The sequence below is a fragment of the Schistocerca cancellata genome, chromosome 1, assembly GCF_023864275.1.
Source record: "Schistocerca cancellata isolate TAMUIC-IGC-003103 chromosome 1, iqSchCanc2.1, whole genome shotgun sequence".
Classification (NCBI taxonomy): domain Eukaryota; kingdom Metazoa; phylum Arthropoda; class Insecta; order Orthoptera; family Acrididae; genus Schistocerca; species Schistocerca cancellata.
The window spans coordinates 571,446,321-571,462,965 of record NC_064626.1 but is presented as its reverse complement, the minus strand read 5'-3'; the positions used below and the strand labels follow the sequence as shown (position 1 = coordinate 571,462,965).

Sequence of the window (16,645 nt, the reverse complement as noted above, 5' to 3'; positions counted from 1 at the left end):
TTGTGACAATACCACGCAGGGAAGTTATCGTGAGATGAAAAAGCAAAAATCGGTGCTTACTAGGAAATGGTACTCTCTAATCGTCAAATCGCTAAGAAGTTGAACCGTTCAACTACAATAATTGATAATTTCGTTAGATTAGCGCAGGATATGGGCAGGACGGAAAATATAGACAAAGTAGAAAAGTATTTGAGGCACCGAAAGGGTTTCTTTTGCGCAATGCAAAGGGCACAAGCCATCATTCTTCTTACCGTGTTGCTGGGTTACAGTACCCAGTAACTGCCAACGTATACGACAAATTTTGTCAACATTTCACATTCAAGAAATGACTGCAGAAGCCTGCTCCAGCATAAACATAAACAGGCTAGATTGGAGTTTGCTGAAAAATATGTCATGAACTTCAGAATGGGACAAAGTGAATTTAGATGGGCCAGATGGATTTCAGTATTATTGGCATGATCTGAGGAGAGAGTAGCAGGTATGGATGAGCAGAAATTTTGGTGGTGGAAGTGTTATGATTTGGGCAGCCTTCTGCGCTGAAGGTAAATTACGTATTGCTTGGCTGAACACCACACTGAACTCTTAACACGTACACTGAGATGCTAGAGACGGAACTGATTAGAATGTACGAAGATCTAGGGACCGAAAGTCTAATGTTTCAATAAGTTAACGCACATGTGCATGTTTGTGCTACAACCAAAAATGGTTCTAAGATGAAGATGTCGGTGTCTTGCCCTGGCCTGCACATAACCCGGATGTGAACCCCACGAAAAATGTTTGGGGAAAGTTCAGGGCGTGTTTATATCTATGGAATGCAATTTGAGGTCGTATGTGAGCCAGTAAGTGCGAGGCGAGAAAACTGGGCGACAATTTCACTCCAAGAACTACAAACCTTAACAAAATGAATGCTGAAGAGAATTTTTGAGGTAATTAGAGAAAACGGAGATTGGAAAAAGTACTAATAATGCAATAACACAAGAGGACAGTGAGTGTCTTTATACCAATTTCCACCCAGGAAATGCAAACGCCTTGTTACTCGTGCCACGAAAGAAGCTATGTATTTCGCCGTGACTGTTTATGTCTTATGCTACATTCATAATAAATTCGACACAGTATGTTACGGACATTTTACTATTACTTTCGTAGGAACCCTGCCTTTATTTTGATTTCCAATGCTGTAGTGTAATGTAAATTGTAAAATTTAACTTCGTGAAGTAGTGTTGTATTTATTGTTGAGATCTCCTTTGGTGTAATTTGAGCCAAATGAGTTGGGAACTGAAGCAAAGTGTCTACATTTGAGATACATTTGTACTGATGAGGACAACACTTCATGCTGAAGTCAGTGGCGACTCGTAAGTACACATTCGAAATTGTTTCACAAACATCTCTTTTACGGACCCTTGCTTAGTGAAACGTTTTTGCGTCTTTTACCGGATACTTATCAACCTTATCAGTCTTCGCAATTAACTGTGATATGTCTTGTATAAATAACCTAGCGGATAAGTGGGGAGCTCCATGAAGTTGTATGCAAAGGATGTCCTTGCATATAGAGGAGATACAGCGCTAGAAAATTGTAGTGAAATGCGGGTATTGACAGAAACTGTCAGAAAATCTTGTAAGAATGTTGAAGAGTAGGTTGTGCTGAGAAATAATTGCTACGAAAAAATTCGATACATTGAGCCGTTCAAATGGTTCTAAGCACTATGGGGCTTAACATCTGAGGTCATCAGTCCCCTAGACTTAGAACCACTTAAACCTTACTAACCTAAGGACATCACACACATCCATGCCCGAGGCAGGATTCGAGCCTACGACCGTAGCAGCAGAGCGGTTCCGAACTGAAGTGTCTAGAGCCGCTCGGCCACAGCGGCCGGAATTGCGCCGTTTCCGAGTTACTTAGCATTATAGTTAGTCAATCAGATCAGTGCGTGTGCAAATTCAAGCTGTCCGCTAGAGACGATATCGCCAAACGTGTTCTTCGTTTGGTTTCTTAACCACTGAACAAGAGAGCGATACAAAACTTGGACACGGGACGGCGGTATGGCTCAAACCCGAGGCAAAGGCTAAGCAATCTCGTGCGCTGTCATCTACGACGTGAGAAAAACATACACTGATTTTGTATCTGGTGGGCGCTTGAATTTGTTCGCGCAACACCCTGATTGGCTAACTTCAATGCTAATTAACTCGAAAACGGAGCAGAGTATCGAATTTTTTCCTTAACAGTTATTTCTCAGCACAGCTACCCTCCAACATCCCTACAAGATTTTCACTCTGTTTTTGTGTACCTGGTATATGTCATCAAATTACATCACCACGAAAGAGGCATGCAACGAAGTTCAGATTGGTATGAAGTCAACTATAGGCTTGGATAAGCATACGGTTGGTATTTCAACACAACTGTACTGCAAGCCACAGGTTTCTCCTTCACAAATCGCATTTGAATGTTGTTTGTTTATGAGAAGATTGCGTTGTACGTCGGATAACAAGAAGAAACGACCAGCACCACACATCGGAATTTTATTTACTGGTTTAGATACACAGGCTTTCAATGTGAGCATAATCCTCTCCTCTATGTACCGAAATCTACAGCTGTCGTATGCATATTTTGCTGGACAGACATTCTAGGGAGAAACAATATGGCGGGAAAGAGTGTAAACTCAACCCAAGCACTGCCCTACGATATTTTACTCCGCAGGAAGGTGTACTCTCAAATAAACTTGTGTGTTGAACAAATTCGAACCTGCACCTTTACCGTTCATGCGCACTGCCCTCATCTAGTGCGCAATACATTCATCAGTCAAAACTCGTTGCTACAATGTTTTCAGTTGAGCCGTAAGATTTTTCTTCAATAACTTCATTGGTAACGACAGTGTCCGCAAAAGGCAAGGGGCCACATTGGAGTCTCTTTTGCAAACAGTTTTAATCTCCCAGAAAACTCTGGTAGTTATCAACAAGCAGGTTGCCATGATTTTGGTAGACATCGCATCGTGCAAGTGCATTCGAACTCAAAATGCAGGTACGTCAGACACCTATTCCATTTACTCCAAGAGTGCACTTAAGGGGGAGAGCGCAGCCACATAGGAGACGCTATTCTACATCTACATCTACATTTATACTCCGCAAGCCACCCAACGGTGTGAGGCGGAGGGCACATTACGTGCCACTGTCATTACCTTCCTTTCCTGTTCCAGTCGCGTATGGTTCGCGGGAAGAACGACTGCCGGAAAGCTTCCGTGCGCGCTCGAATCTCTCTAATTTTACATTGGTGATCTCCTCGGGAGGTATAAGTAGGGGGAAGCAATATATTTGATACCTCATCCAGAAACGCAGCCTCTCGAAACCTGGACAGCAAGCTACACCGCGATGCAGAGCGCCTCTCTTGCAGAGTCTGCCACTTGAGTTTGCTAAACATTTCCTTAACGCTATCACGCTTACCAAACAACCCTGGACTACATTTTCTAAGGACTCTCCCAATGAATCTCAACCTGGTACCAGCCTTACCAACAATTAATTTTATACGACCATTCTACTTCGAATCGTTCCGTACGCATACTCCCAGATATTTTACAGAAGTAACTGCTACCAGTGTTTGTTCCGCTATCATATAATCATACAATAAAAGATCCTTCTTTCTATGTATTCGCAATACATTACATTTGTCTATGTTAAGGGTCAGTTGCCACTCCGTGCGCCAAGTGCCTATCCGCTGCAGATCTTCCTGCATTTCGCTGCAATTTTCTAATGCTGCAACTTCTCTTATACTACAGCATCAGCCACGAAAAGCTGCATGGAACTGCCGACACTATCTACTAGGTCATTTATATATGTATTGTGAAAAGCATTGGTCCCATAACACTCCCCTGTGGCACGCCAGAGGTTACTTTAACGTCTGTAGACGTCTCTCTATTGAGAACAACGTGCTGTGTTCTGTTTGCTAAAAACTCTTCACTCCAGCCACACAGATGGTCTGATATTCCGTAGGCTTTTACTTTGTTTATCAGGCGACAGTGCGGAACTGTATCGAACACCTTCCCGAAGTCAAGGAAAATGGCAGCTACCTGGGAGCCTGTATCTAATATTTTCTGGGTCTCATGAGCAAATAAAGCGAGTTGGGTCTTACACGATCTCTGTTTCCGGAATCCATGTTGATTTCTAGTTCATAGTGCTTCGCTGTATCCTATTCGGTCGAAGCAGTCCACGAACAATGGTCCCCGCGCTCTTTGTCTTGTCATAGCTACGAGCTGCGCTGACGTGGCGGAACTCCCACCTTTACAGCTGGCGGGTCCGCGACCTACGCTATCCCAGCCTCAGGATCGAGGACACGCCAGCCGGTGACGTGCCGACCGAGGCGTGGTCGCCTCTAGCTGATGAGTGCGCGGTGCGGCCTAGCGCAGCTATCCACAGTGGCGTATCTACACTTTCCCCTCTTTTACTATGAAGTGTATACACTAAGGCGACGAAAGTCATGAAATAGCAATATGCGCATATACAGATGGCGGACGTGTCGTGTACACTAGGTGTTAAAGGGCAGTGCACTGGCGGAGCAGTCATTTGTACTCAGATGATTCATGTGCGACGTGATTACGACAGCACGACGAGAATTAACAGACCTTGAATGCGGAATGGAAGTTGGAACTAGGTGCGTGGAACATTCCGTTTCGAAAATAATAAGGAAATTCAGTATTCCTAGATCGAAAGCGTCAAGAAATGCCGGGAATGCCACAGTTCGGGCAAAAAAAAAAAAAAAATGGTTCAAATGGCTCTGAGCACTATGGGACTTAATATCTATGGTCATCAGTCCCCTAGAACTTAGAACTACTTAAACCTAACTAACCTAAGGACAGCACACAACACCCAGCCATCACGAGGCAGAGAAAATCGCTGACCCCGCCCGGAATCGAACCCGGGAACCCGGGCGTGGGAAGCGAGAACGCTACCGCACGACCACGGGATGCGGGCTACAGTTCGGGCATTACCTCTCACTACGGACAATGCAGTGGCCGACGGCATTCACTTAACAACCGAGAGCAGCGGCAATTGCTTAGAGATGCCAGTGCTGACAGGCAAGCAGCACTGCGTGACATAACCGCAGAAATGGTTGTGGGACGTACGAAGAATGTATCCGTTAGGACAGTGCTTCGAAATCTGGCGTTAATGGGCTATGGCAGCAGACGACCGACGCGAGTACCTTTGCTAACAGCGCAACATCGCCTGCAGCGCCTCTCCTGGGCGCGTGGCCATAACGGTTGGATTTTAGACGACTGGAAGACCGTGGTCTGCTCAGATGAGCCCCGATTTCAGAGCTGATGGTAGGTTTCGAGTGTGGCGGAGACCCCACGAAGCCATGGAGCCAATTTGTCAACAAGCGACAGTCCAAGCTGGTGGTGGCTCCATAACGCTGTGGGCTGCTGTGTTTATATGGAATGGACTCTTGTCCGCGTGAACCGATTACTGACTGGAAATGGTTATCAGAATGAAATTTTCCACTCTGCAACGTAGAGTGCGCTGATATGAAACTTCCTGACATATTAAAACTGTGTCCCGGACCGAGCCTCGAACTCGGGAGCACTCGGTCTGGCACACAGTTTTAATCTGCCAGGAATTTGGAAATTGTTATGTTCGGCTACTTAGTGACCATTTACAGCCGTTCATGGACTTCATGTTACCAAAACAACGATGGAATTTTTATGGATGACAATGCACCGTGTCGCTGGGGGACAGCTGTTCATGATTACTTTGAAGAACATGCTGGACAGTTCGTGGGAATGATTTGCCCACCCAAATCGCCTGATATGAATATCAAAGGACTGGGACATAGTCGAGATGTCAGTTCATGCACGAAGTCCTGCACTGGTAACATTTTTGCAATTATGGACGGCTATGGAGGGAGCATGGCTCAATATTTCTGCAGGGGGCTTCCAAGGCGTTGTTGAGTGCATGCAACTCTAGCAGCTGCACTACACTGTGCGAAAGGAGGTTCAACACGATATGAGGACTTACCTCATGCTTTTTGTTACTTCAACGTAGATTAGATTAGAAGGTATGAGGGTTGCTGAGTATCAGCTTATATTCAGTCGAGTGGAACAAAGTTGCGAAAAACATAAAGTAAGCACACCTGGCAAAAATTGATCACCACTATGAGGGATCACGATAATACCGTGTTGCACCACCTCTAGCTGTGATAACGGCTTGAATTGGGATAGAGTCTAGAAGTTTCTTCACGTACGTCACATACAAATCAGCGACTCTTTTTTAATTAGATCCCTTAAGGCTGCCATATTGTGGGGAAGCCGAATGCTAACTGGTTGCTCCAAATACTTCCTAACCTTTTCTATCGCGTGATTTAGCGAACGGGACGAAGTGCGATATCGTGAAAGACTGTTCGTCAAACCAGGAACAAATGTGTCCAGCCCTGAGGACAAGACTATTGTGGTCTTAAAAGAAAGGGCCACATTGTAGTAATCATGAAGGTATAAATGAATCAGTGATACTTGGTCGTTGAAAATATTTAAATAAACTTCCCAGTTCATGTTCGCGGTACCCTAAATGAGAGGGACCAAGCACCGGGTCGAAAAACACCCATAGTTTAACACAGAACAACCTCTGAGATAAATTAGATCCTCCCCAGTGGACAATCAGTGCACTCGACATTTTGCACCAGTAAGGAAGAAGCAAAATAATGACTGATTAGACCATATTACTTGACTCCAGCCAGTTACTGTCCAGTTTCCGAGTGTTTGGGTCACTGAAGACGTAGAGCTTTGTGTGCTGCTGTGAGCTATGACTTTTGCGAGATATCTGATTCCAAATGTCCTTTATATGCAGTTCCCTTCGCAGTTATGGACTGGAACCCGAGTAAGATGAACCTGCGTTCACCGACAACACCATTTCTGTGGAGGCTCGAACAGGTTGTCATGGCGTGTCACTCGCCTCTGCGCCCTGTCCTGTAGGATCGTTTTTCGTCCGTCCTCCATACGCCATGTTACACGGGTGCGAGTGGTGCAGCATCCATTGCACAAACGCAGATACACCAACCAATAGGACCACTTCATTTACAACCTGATTATGTGCGTGTCCAAACACGATGGCTCGTTTCTGCCATTCTGCCACGTCTCCAGGTCGACCCATCCTTCTGCACTCATCCCGTATAACGGACCGAATCATGCTCACCACTTCACTCTTGGTGGTAGCAGTTCTACATCCTCTACAACGCTCCAAAGCGAAAAATGTGTTCTTTTAAGGCGTTGACTTATATTTTGTTCGTTGAGGTCTCAAGATAATATTTAGTAGCTGGTAATACACTGACGCAAATGGAAGGTGTTACACCATGACGGCCATGTCAGAACACAACCAAACTGATATTTCAATATTTCCATGCCTGTGACGTCAGTTAGTTAAAATTTCATCCTTATATGAGCTTATGTTTAGTACAGAAACTTCTACAAGTGTAGAATAGTGTGGTAAGAGACGACTGCTGGATGTATTTAACGTTACTGGAGCTTTTCAGGCGCAGACTGGAACAGAGTGTACCTTGAGGAAGAGCACTGACTATGTATCAACATTTTTCGTACCATGAAAAAGATCGAATCATTGACATGAGAATCACAGGAGCATCAGTTAGCACGACAATAAGCTCTAACGTATTAACTGCAGAAGGATGGTAGAGTAAAATCGTATGGCATGAATGGCTGGAAGACCATGAACGGCAGGTTCAGTCGCCTGATTGGAAAGGTTTTCCCTATACTTCGCGCCCATAGGTGAAGTGTGAGTGTTGTGTGCTGTTTAAGTGTAACTGTTAAGTACAGGTGACTGCAATGCGTATGTGTGTGGTGTTGTGCCACGTATGTGTTGGATGATTATTAGAGAAGAGAGAGGGGCCGCCAATCCTGACGTTCCAATCTGACAGACGGATTACCATCTACAGCGCCACACGCCCTTACTTCACGAGACTCTGGAATTTAATCCAGGACATAGACGCAGACGTTGGCGACATCTGGTCAACTTACTACACAAACATCTTGTGGCTACTGTACGGCAGCTTGTTTTAAACAGTAGTTTTACTGACAACATGACTCGTGCATGTGATGTGAGTTATATGTATTTGACGATGCTGGTGCTGATTGCGCATTTAACAGTTGACTATACCACTATGGCTGCAGTGCATTAGGAATTTGTTTTTATGAGACAGGTATGCCTCTTCACATTTAAACCGCACAAATGTAAATTTTGTCAGTACTACTTTTCAATATGCTCTATGTATTGTTCTTAAGCTGTATACAGTTTGCGAGTGTATTTATATTTTTCCCATTTTTGCTGCAGATCTGATGATGGTCATAAAGACCGAAACCGGTAATCTGTTAAACAGAAAAGATTGTGACCATAGACGTAAATTAAAGGAAACTTATTACATAGAGGCAAAGACTGGTGATCAGGGACTCGACACCATCACCTGTCCTGTCCCCTCTGCCGTAAAGGCAAAGGGAAAATTGTCGACAGCATGTGGTGCAGTTGCACACTCACCCACCCGAGTATTGCCCAACTTCAGTGAGGTGACGAGATGGACTCAGGACAACAGTGTGGAAAGAAGGGAAAGAAGTAGGCACGAGTCCATCTATGTGGTCTAAACCACGAAAGACGGTGGAATTTCTCAACTGGCCCTGACCGTTGCTATTCACAATATACATAAATGACCTGGTGGATGACATCGGAAGTTCACTGAGGCTTTTTGCAGATGATGCTGTGGTGTACCGAGAGGTTGTAACAATGGAAAATTGTACTGAAATGCAGGAGGATCTGCAGCGAATTGACGCATGGTGCAGGGAATGGCAATTGAATCTCAATGTAGACAAGTGTAATGTGCTGCGAATATACAGAAAGATAGATCCTTTATCATTTAGCTACAAAATAGCAGGTCAGCAACTGGAAGCAGTTAATACCATAAATTATCTGGGAGTACGCATTAGGAGTGATTTAAAATGGAATGATCATATAATGTTGATCGTCGGTAAAGCAGACGCCAGACTGAGATTCATTGGAAGAATCCTAAGGAAATGCAATCCAAAAACAAAGGAAGTAGGTTACAGTACGCTTGTTCGCCCACTGCTTGAATACTGCTCAGCAGTGTGGGATCCGTACCAGATAGGGTTGATAGAAGAGATAGAGAAGATCCAACGGAGAGCAGCGCGCTTCGTTACAGGATCATTTAGTAATCGCGAAAGCGTTACGGAGATGATAGATAAACTCCAGTGGAAGACTCTGCAGGAGAGACGCTCAGTAGCTCGGTACGGGCTTTTATTGAAGTTTAGAGAACATACCTTCACCGAAGAGTCAAGCAGTATATTGCTCCCTCCTACGTATATCTCGCGAAGAGACCATGAGGATAAAATCAGAGAGATTAGAGCCCACACAGAGGCATACCGACAATCCTTCTTTCCACGAACAATACGAGACTGGAATAGAAGGGAGAACCGATAGAGGTACTCAAGGTACCCTCCGCCAAACACCGTCAGGTGGCTTGCGGAGTATGGATGTAGATGTAGATGTAGAATAGATGGATGACAGTGGTTGAAATCTGGGCACAAGTTACAATCAAGAGTGTCACGAATTGTCGGGATCAGATTAAGGAGTCCCCTATTTGCCATGTGCATTTTACCACTGACACTACCACAGCTAACAGAGACTTGCACGGTGTATAACTAGAGTCAACTGGGACACTGAGTGGCATTCTGAGATGTTCAGTGATGAGTCTCTCTTTTGTTTATGGCGGTCATTCGACACCAACGTATCCGTAGGCGACCCAGTAGAAGGTCACAGGAAGCAGTGATTCTCGGTGCACTTACACCTCCAGCTTCTGGAAAAATAGAGGGCGGGTGAGGAGGGGAGGGAGATGTCAGATATGACCACAGAACTGATATGGTAGCTGTTGAAGAGAAGCTGAATACTCGCCAATACATGGCAAGAAGTGTAAACCCTGTTCTCGTACTCTTCATGACTAGGATACCATATGGCATATGCCAGTGGGTTGACGCCAAAGTACTCACCACAGTTCACAGCACAAACGCTTGAGGAATGTGTGGATCCTCCACTATCTTGCTCGGTCCCCTGATCTGTCACCCATAGAGCATGTCTTGTATGCAATGGAAAAACTTATTCTTTCATACGAATCTCTAGCCAGCAATCTTCGTGAACTGACACACCACTTGTTTCTGGCTTGGCAAGAAATGCCTCAAGATGACATTCAGAAGCTTCATGGTTACGTAATATAAAGAGTAAAAGGGTGTTTTGCTGCCTGGGGGAGTCGCACTTGGAAATGCTGCTGATGGTGGACATCTGTTCCAAATTGAATCAAAATTTAATAATTTGATGCTCGTCATGTGACGAAAGTGTCCATCAAGTTCGACAAATATTGGACTGATGTATCACGGTGTAACATTTTGCTGTTTCGTAAGTGTAGTTAAGTGACGACGCAGTGTGTTTCGGTGTAGCGTGTGGGTGTGTTGCGGAGGCGGGCAGAGCTGAAGCAAGTCGCGCGTCCTCACCCAGGCGCGTAGCCGCTGAAAGCGAGCTGATGCTGGCGCTGCTGCTGCTGGACGATGGCCTGCAGCTGCTGCAAGTACCGGAACAGCGACGCGAAGTCGAACGGCTGCGCCACGGGCGCCGTGTGCACCGTCGGGTAGTACGGGTACTGTCCGCCTCCTTGATAGCCGCCGCCTCCTTGGTAACCCGTGCCCGCTCCTTGGTAACCCGTGCCCGCTCCTTGGTAACCCGTTCCCGCTCCTTGGTAACCCGTTCCCGCTCCTTGGTAACCGGCGCCGCTTCCTTGGTAACCTGCACTGCCTCCGTGGTAGCCTGCGCCGCCTCCCTGGTAACCGGCACCTGTTGATTGGTAACCGACGCCTGTTCCTTGGTAACCGCCGGCCGCTTTGTAGCTCTTTGTCGCCGGCACGTGGTGGCCAGATCCTACCGCACCAACTCCTGCAACACAAAAAAACAAAGCGTCAGTATGTCGTGCTCACATACAATTTTGTAATCACCAATAATTTGACGCATCTGATGCAGTCATCCCTACTATGAAGCGACACCTAAAATCTCTAAAATACAGAGGGGTCCAAAAAATGTATCCACTGTTAACATCTACATCTACATCCATACTCCGCAAGCCACCTGACGGTGTGTGGCGGAGGATACCTTGAGTACCTCTATCGTTTCTCCCTTCTATTCCAGTCTCGTATTGTTCGTGGAAAGAAGGATTGTCGGTATGCCTCTGTGTGGGCTCTATCCTCTCTGATTTTATCCTCATTGTCTCTTCGCGAGATATATGTAGGAGGGAGCAATATACTGCTTGACTCCTCGGTGAAGGTATGTTCTCGAAACTTCAACAAAAGCTCGTACCGAGCTACTGAGCGTCTCTCCTGCAGAGTCTTCCACTAGAGTTTGTCTATCATCTCCGTAACGCTTTCGCGATTACTAAATGATCCTGTAACGAAGCGCGCTGCCCTCCGTTGGATCTTCTCTATCTCTTCTATCAACCCTATCTGGTACGGATCCCACACAGTTGAGCAGTATTCAAGCAGTGGGTGAACAAGCGTACTGTAACCTACTTCCTTTGTTTTCGGATTGCATTTCCTTAGGATTCTTCCAATGAATCTCAGTCTGGCATCTGCTTTACCGACGATTAACTTCATATGATCATTCCATTTTAAATCACTCCTAATGCGTACTCCCAGATAATTTATGGAATTAACTGCTTCCAGTTGCTGACCTGCTATATGGTAACTTAATTGATATGGGTTCTTTCTTTCTATGTATTCGCAGCACATTACACTTGTCTACATTGAGATTCAATTGCCATTCCCTGCACCATGCGTCAATTCGCTGCAGATCATCCTGCATTTCAGTACAATTTTCCATTGTTACAACCTCTCGATATATCACAGCATCATTCGCAAAAAGCCTCAGTGAACTTCCGATGTCATCCACAAGGTCATTTATGTATATTGTGAATAGCAACGGTCCTACGACACTCCCCTGTGGAACACCTGAAATCACTCTTCCATCGGAAGACTTCTCTCCATTGAGAATGACATGCTGCGTTCTGTTATCTAGGAACTCTTCAATCCAATCACACAATTGGTCTGATAGTCCATATGCTCTTACTTTGTTCATTAAATTGGACACCTTGCGGAAGTCAAGAAACACGGCATCTACCTGGGAACCCGTGTCTATGGCCCTCTGACTCTCGTGGACGAATAGCGCGAGCTGGGTTTCACACGATCGGCTTTTTCGAAACCCATAACTGGCAAACTAATTGACGGAGTTATCTCATCTTTGGTAGTGTAATAGTTTGTAGTTCCGGCAATCGCCGCACAAGCGTTGTATTGCATTGTTTTATTTTGTCAGATGACGTCGACAGATAGTCAGTGTTTTTTTCTTAGTTGCACCTAGTTACTCGAGTAAACATGGCTGGCGCAAGGCTTACATTCGATGAAAGGAAATCAATTTTGAAGTGGTATTTTAAGTACGATAACATTAATGAGGTTCAACGGCAATGGCGATTGAGTATCAGACAGAGCCATCGACACGTTTAACGATTCGTCGCATTCGAGACAAATTTGAAGCCGAAGGCTGTGTTAAAGATGTACACAAACAACGATCTGGACGACCTGTAACAGTAACAACTCCAGCTAACTCCCGTCGTGTGTTAAAACAATTCACTCGCTCACCATAGAATTCTGTGATACAGTCTGCGCGTCAAACTGGAGGAGTCGCCCAAGTGTTCAGCGAATTTTGAAGACAGCAAAGTGGAAGTGCTACATCCCACGATTGCTACACGCAATGAACGAGGATGACCCTGATCGTAGAATGGAGTACTGCGAGTGGTTTACTAACATGGCGCGCAACGATGAAGAGTTTGCAGAGATGGTTGTGTGGTCTGATGAGGCACAGTTTAAACTCAATGGTAAAGTAAATCGCCACAGTTGCATCTACTGGGCTGCTGAAAATCCGAAAGTCCATGTAGACAAAGCCGTGAATTTGCAGGAGTAAATGTGTGGTGTGGGTTATCTTACCGGGGCTTGATTGGGCCATTTTTCTTTGACGCCACATTTACCGGTGAGGTGTTCTTCAGAAGTTTCAGACATCCATTTTACCTGCCATCCAAGACTTGTATGGAGACGGAAGAGTTTACTTTCAACAAGATGGTGCCCCAGCCCACTATCAAAATCGTGTTAGGGCGTATCTCGACGAAAATCTACCAGGAAGATGGATAGGCCGTAGATGTTCTGTGGAGTATCCACCACGTTCCCCAGACCTATCTCCCCTGGACTTTTACCTGTGGGGAACACTAAAGGACATCGTTTATCGACAAAAGCCACACACATTGGATGAACTTCGAGAATCCATCGTACATTCATGTGCAAATATCCAACTGAACACGTTGCAGTCAGTAGTTCGTGCTGCAGTTCGGCGGCATCGTTTGAGTGTGGATGTTAATTGTGACCATTTCGAACACCTACAGTTATATCTTTAAGTTGGACTTTAAGCAACACTTCCACCAAAAATGAGACAACTCCGTCAATTAGTTTGCAAGTTATGGACTTTTAAACAATGGATAAATTTTTTTGGACCACTCTGTATATTAATTTCAGTTATTACGTATTCATTGCTCTTGTTCTCCAGGCTGGGAGAGAATACACAGACCTGAAATTTTCTATCACTTTTGGAATGAATACCAAATTCGCATTTACTAGGGAGTTCAGTATCTTTAGCGTTTCCGCTTCTATATCTTCCACTGTATTAAAGCTTCTCCCCTTTAACTGGATTTTCATCTTAGGGAAGACATAGAAGTCAGATGCACCTAAGTATGGTGAGTGCGGTGAGTGGGGAACAACAACCTACTTGTTTTCAGTCGAAAATTCCTGAATAGTGTACGCCATACACAGCCGTGCATTTATATAGTAGAATATCCAGTCGTTTTTCCTCCAACCTCGTGGACGTTTTTTCTTCAATTTTTCACTTAAACGACTTAAAACCTCACGATAGAACTCTTTATTGACTGTCTGATCAGGAGAGAACAACTCGTTATGAACAGTCCTGTTGTTCACTACAGAAAGAATGTGAGCATCAATCGTAGTGCCATCTGTCTTTTTTTATTGCACTGCAGATCTAGGTTTCAATTGACGATGCAGCTGTCAGTTGAAACCTAGATCTGCAGTGCAATAAAAAAGCTACGACAGATGCTGACCTTCTTTCTGACCTAAATTACATCACGGTCGTGAGGCACAACCACTCCTATGGATTCGGACATGATGTACAATTCTGTTGTTGTTTAAAGTTCCTACATATTTCCAATCTTAGTTGCTTCTGATCTTCGTAAAGCAGACAAACAATCGTGGCACAAACGCCACGGCATTCTCATGTTCAATTTTTCCGACAGAATACTTTCACAGATACCATAACTTATACGCAAGGTGATACAGAGGTCTTGAACGGTCTGTCTATGATCTCGCATAATCAGATCGCTCACTTTCTGTACATGCTAGTTGACGACCGACAGGAACGGTCATCATCAGTTAACATACTCTCGTTTTCGAAATGCTTGTATCAGTCGTAAGTACCTGTCTGACTTGAGGCTTTGCCTCCAAAAGTTGCTTCACCATCTGGGAGTTCCTGCAGCGGTTCTCCTAAGTTTAAAACAAAACTTTATACGCTGCTCTTTTATGTGAGCCATCGAAAATTCAGGAAAACGTGACTATGGGAATATTTTCGTCAACAGCTAATCAAGCCACTCAACTCGCAGATATTTGCCATACCGATTCAAGAAGGATTTACGGGGTAACTGTGCTCGTAACCATTTGCGCGCGAAATTCAAATTTCGGGAAGTTTCGGCACCATCTCGTACCTTCATTTCTACATGCATGCGAATCCATTTCATGACTAATTTAAATATAAATGGCATCTCACGAAATGGAAACACACCTAATATTTTTAAAAAATATCGAAACAACGCTTGTTATAAGTGATAATACGGAAAGAGGTAACTATTTTGCCATGTTTTTTTTCTGTTGAAATGTTTAAGATACTACTGCTTTTTTGAAAAAAAAATGTAATCTTAACAAAATTGGATAGCTGGCATGGAAAACACTGGTATAAAGCCCACGACGGAGTTTCGAAAGAAACGATTCGGAAAAATGACTGGGAAATCTGAAAACGCTCATGTGGAAGCACATTTTCAGGCTTGTTGTGCGATGATAACGTGGTAATGGTAGTGAAAGTATGCTGTGCCAGCATCCTTGGTAGCAGACATCTACTTTTGGAATGTTCCGTCATAACAATGACATCTACTATGTGGGGGAACCCTTCTTCCTAAGAGCCATCGAATGCTGTACGCTGAGGTGACAAAAGTCATGGGGTAGCGACATGCACGTATACATGTGGTTGTGTCACACAAACAAAGGGCATTGCAGCGGCGCGACTGTCATTTGTACTCAGCCAATCCATGTAGAAAAGTTTCCGGCGTGATAATGACCGATTGGCGGGAATTAACTGACTTTCAACGCGGAGTGGTAGTTGCAGCTAGAGGCATTAGACATACCGTTTCTAAAATCGTTAGGGAATTCAATATTCCCAGATGTAAAGTGTCAAGAGTGTGCCGAGAATACCAGTTCTCACCACGGACTACGCAGTGGCCGGCGGCATTCACTTAACGACCGAAAGGTTCGGCATTTGCGTAGAGTTGTTAGTGCTGACAGACAAGCAACCCTGCGATAAATAAAGCCAATGTAAAAGGTACGACGAACGTATCCGTTAAGACACTGCAGCGAAATTCGGCATTAATGGCTATGGCAGCAGGCGATCGACGCTAACAGCATAACATCGCCTGCAGCACCTCTCTTGGGCCCGTGACATCGGTTGGACGCTAGACGAGTGGAAAGCAGTGGCCTGGTCAGATGAGTCCTGATTTCAGTTAGTAAGAGCTAAAAAAAATGTTCAAATGTGTGTGAATTCGTAAGGGACCAAACTTCTGAGGTCATCGATCCCTAGACTTACACACTACTTAGATTAACTAAAACTAACTTACGCTAAAAACAACACACAAACCCATGCCCGAGGGAGGACTCGAACCTCCGGCGGGAGGGGCCGCGCAGTCCGTGACATGACGCCTCAAACCTCGTGGCCACTCCGCGCAGCTGGCAAGAGCTGGTGATGGGATTTGAATGTGGCGCAGACTCCTCGAAGCCATGGACCAAATTGTCAACAAGGCACTGTGCAAGCCGGTGGTTACTCCATAATGGTGTGGGCTCCGTTTACATGGAATGAACGTGCTTCTCTGGCCAAACCGAACCGATCAGTGACTGGAAATCGTTATGTTCGGCTACTTGGAGAGCATTTTCTGCCATTCATGGACTTCATGTTCCCAAACAATAACGTCATGGCACTGTGCCACAATTGTTCGCGCCTGTTTTGAAGAAAATCCTGAACAATACGAGCGAATGATTTAGTCGCCCAGATTGGCCAACGTGAATCCCATCGAACACTATGGGACATAATCGAGAGGTCAGTTCATGCACAAAATCCTGCACAGGCAACACTTCAAGCTCTAGAGATAGCATGGCTCAATATTTCTTCAAGGAACTACCAACGGCTT

At 44.9% G+C, this 16,645-nt stretch overlaps 1 protein-coding gene across 1 annotated transcript in view; it reads right to left on the bottom strand.

Moving 5' to 3' along the window:
* The window catches only part of LOC126181612 (uncharacterized), a 126,623-nt gene that overhangs the window by 26,167 nt on the left and 83,811 nt on the right, over window positions 1-16,645 (bottom strand). Inside the window, exons 3-4 of the mRNA XM_049924785.1 lie at window positions 10,808-10,974; window positions 10,539-10,765 (exon numbers count right to left, since the gene is read on the bottom strand). Of these exons, the coding sequence (XP_049780742.1) occupies window positions 10,539-10,765; window positions 10,808-10,974 (394 nt within the window). The remainder of the gene's footprint in view (window positions 1-10,538; window positions 10,766-10,807; window positions 10,975-16,645) is intronic.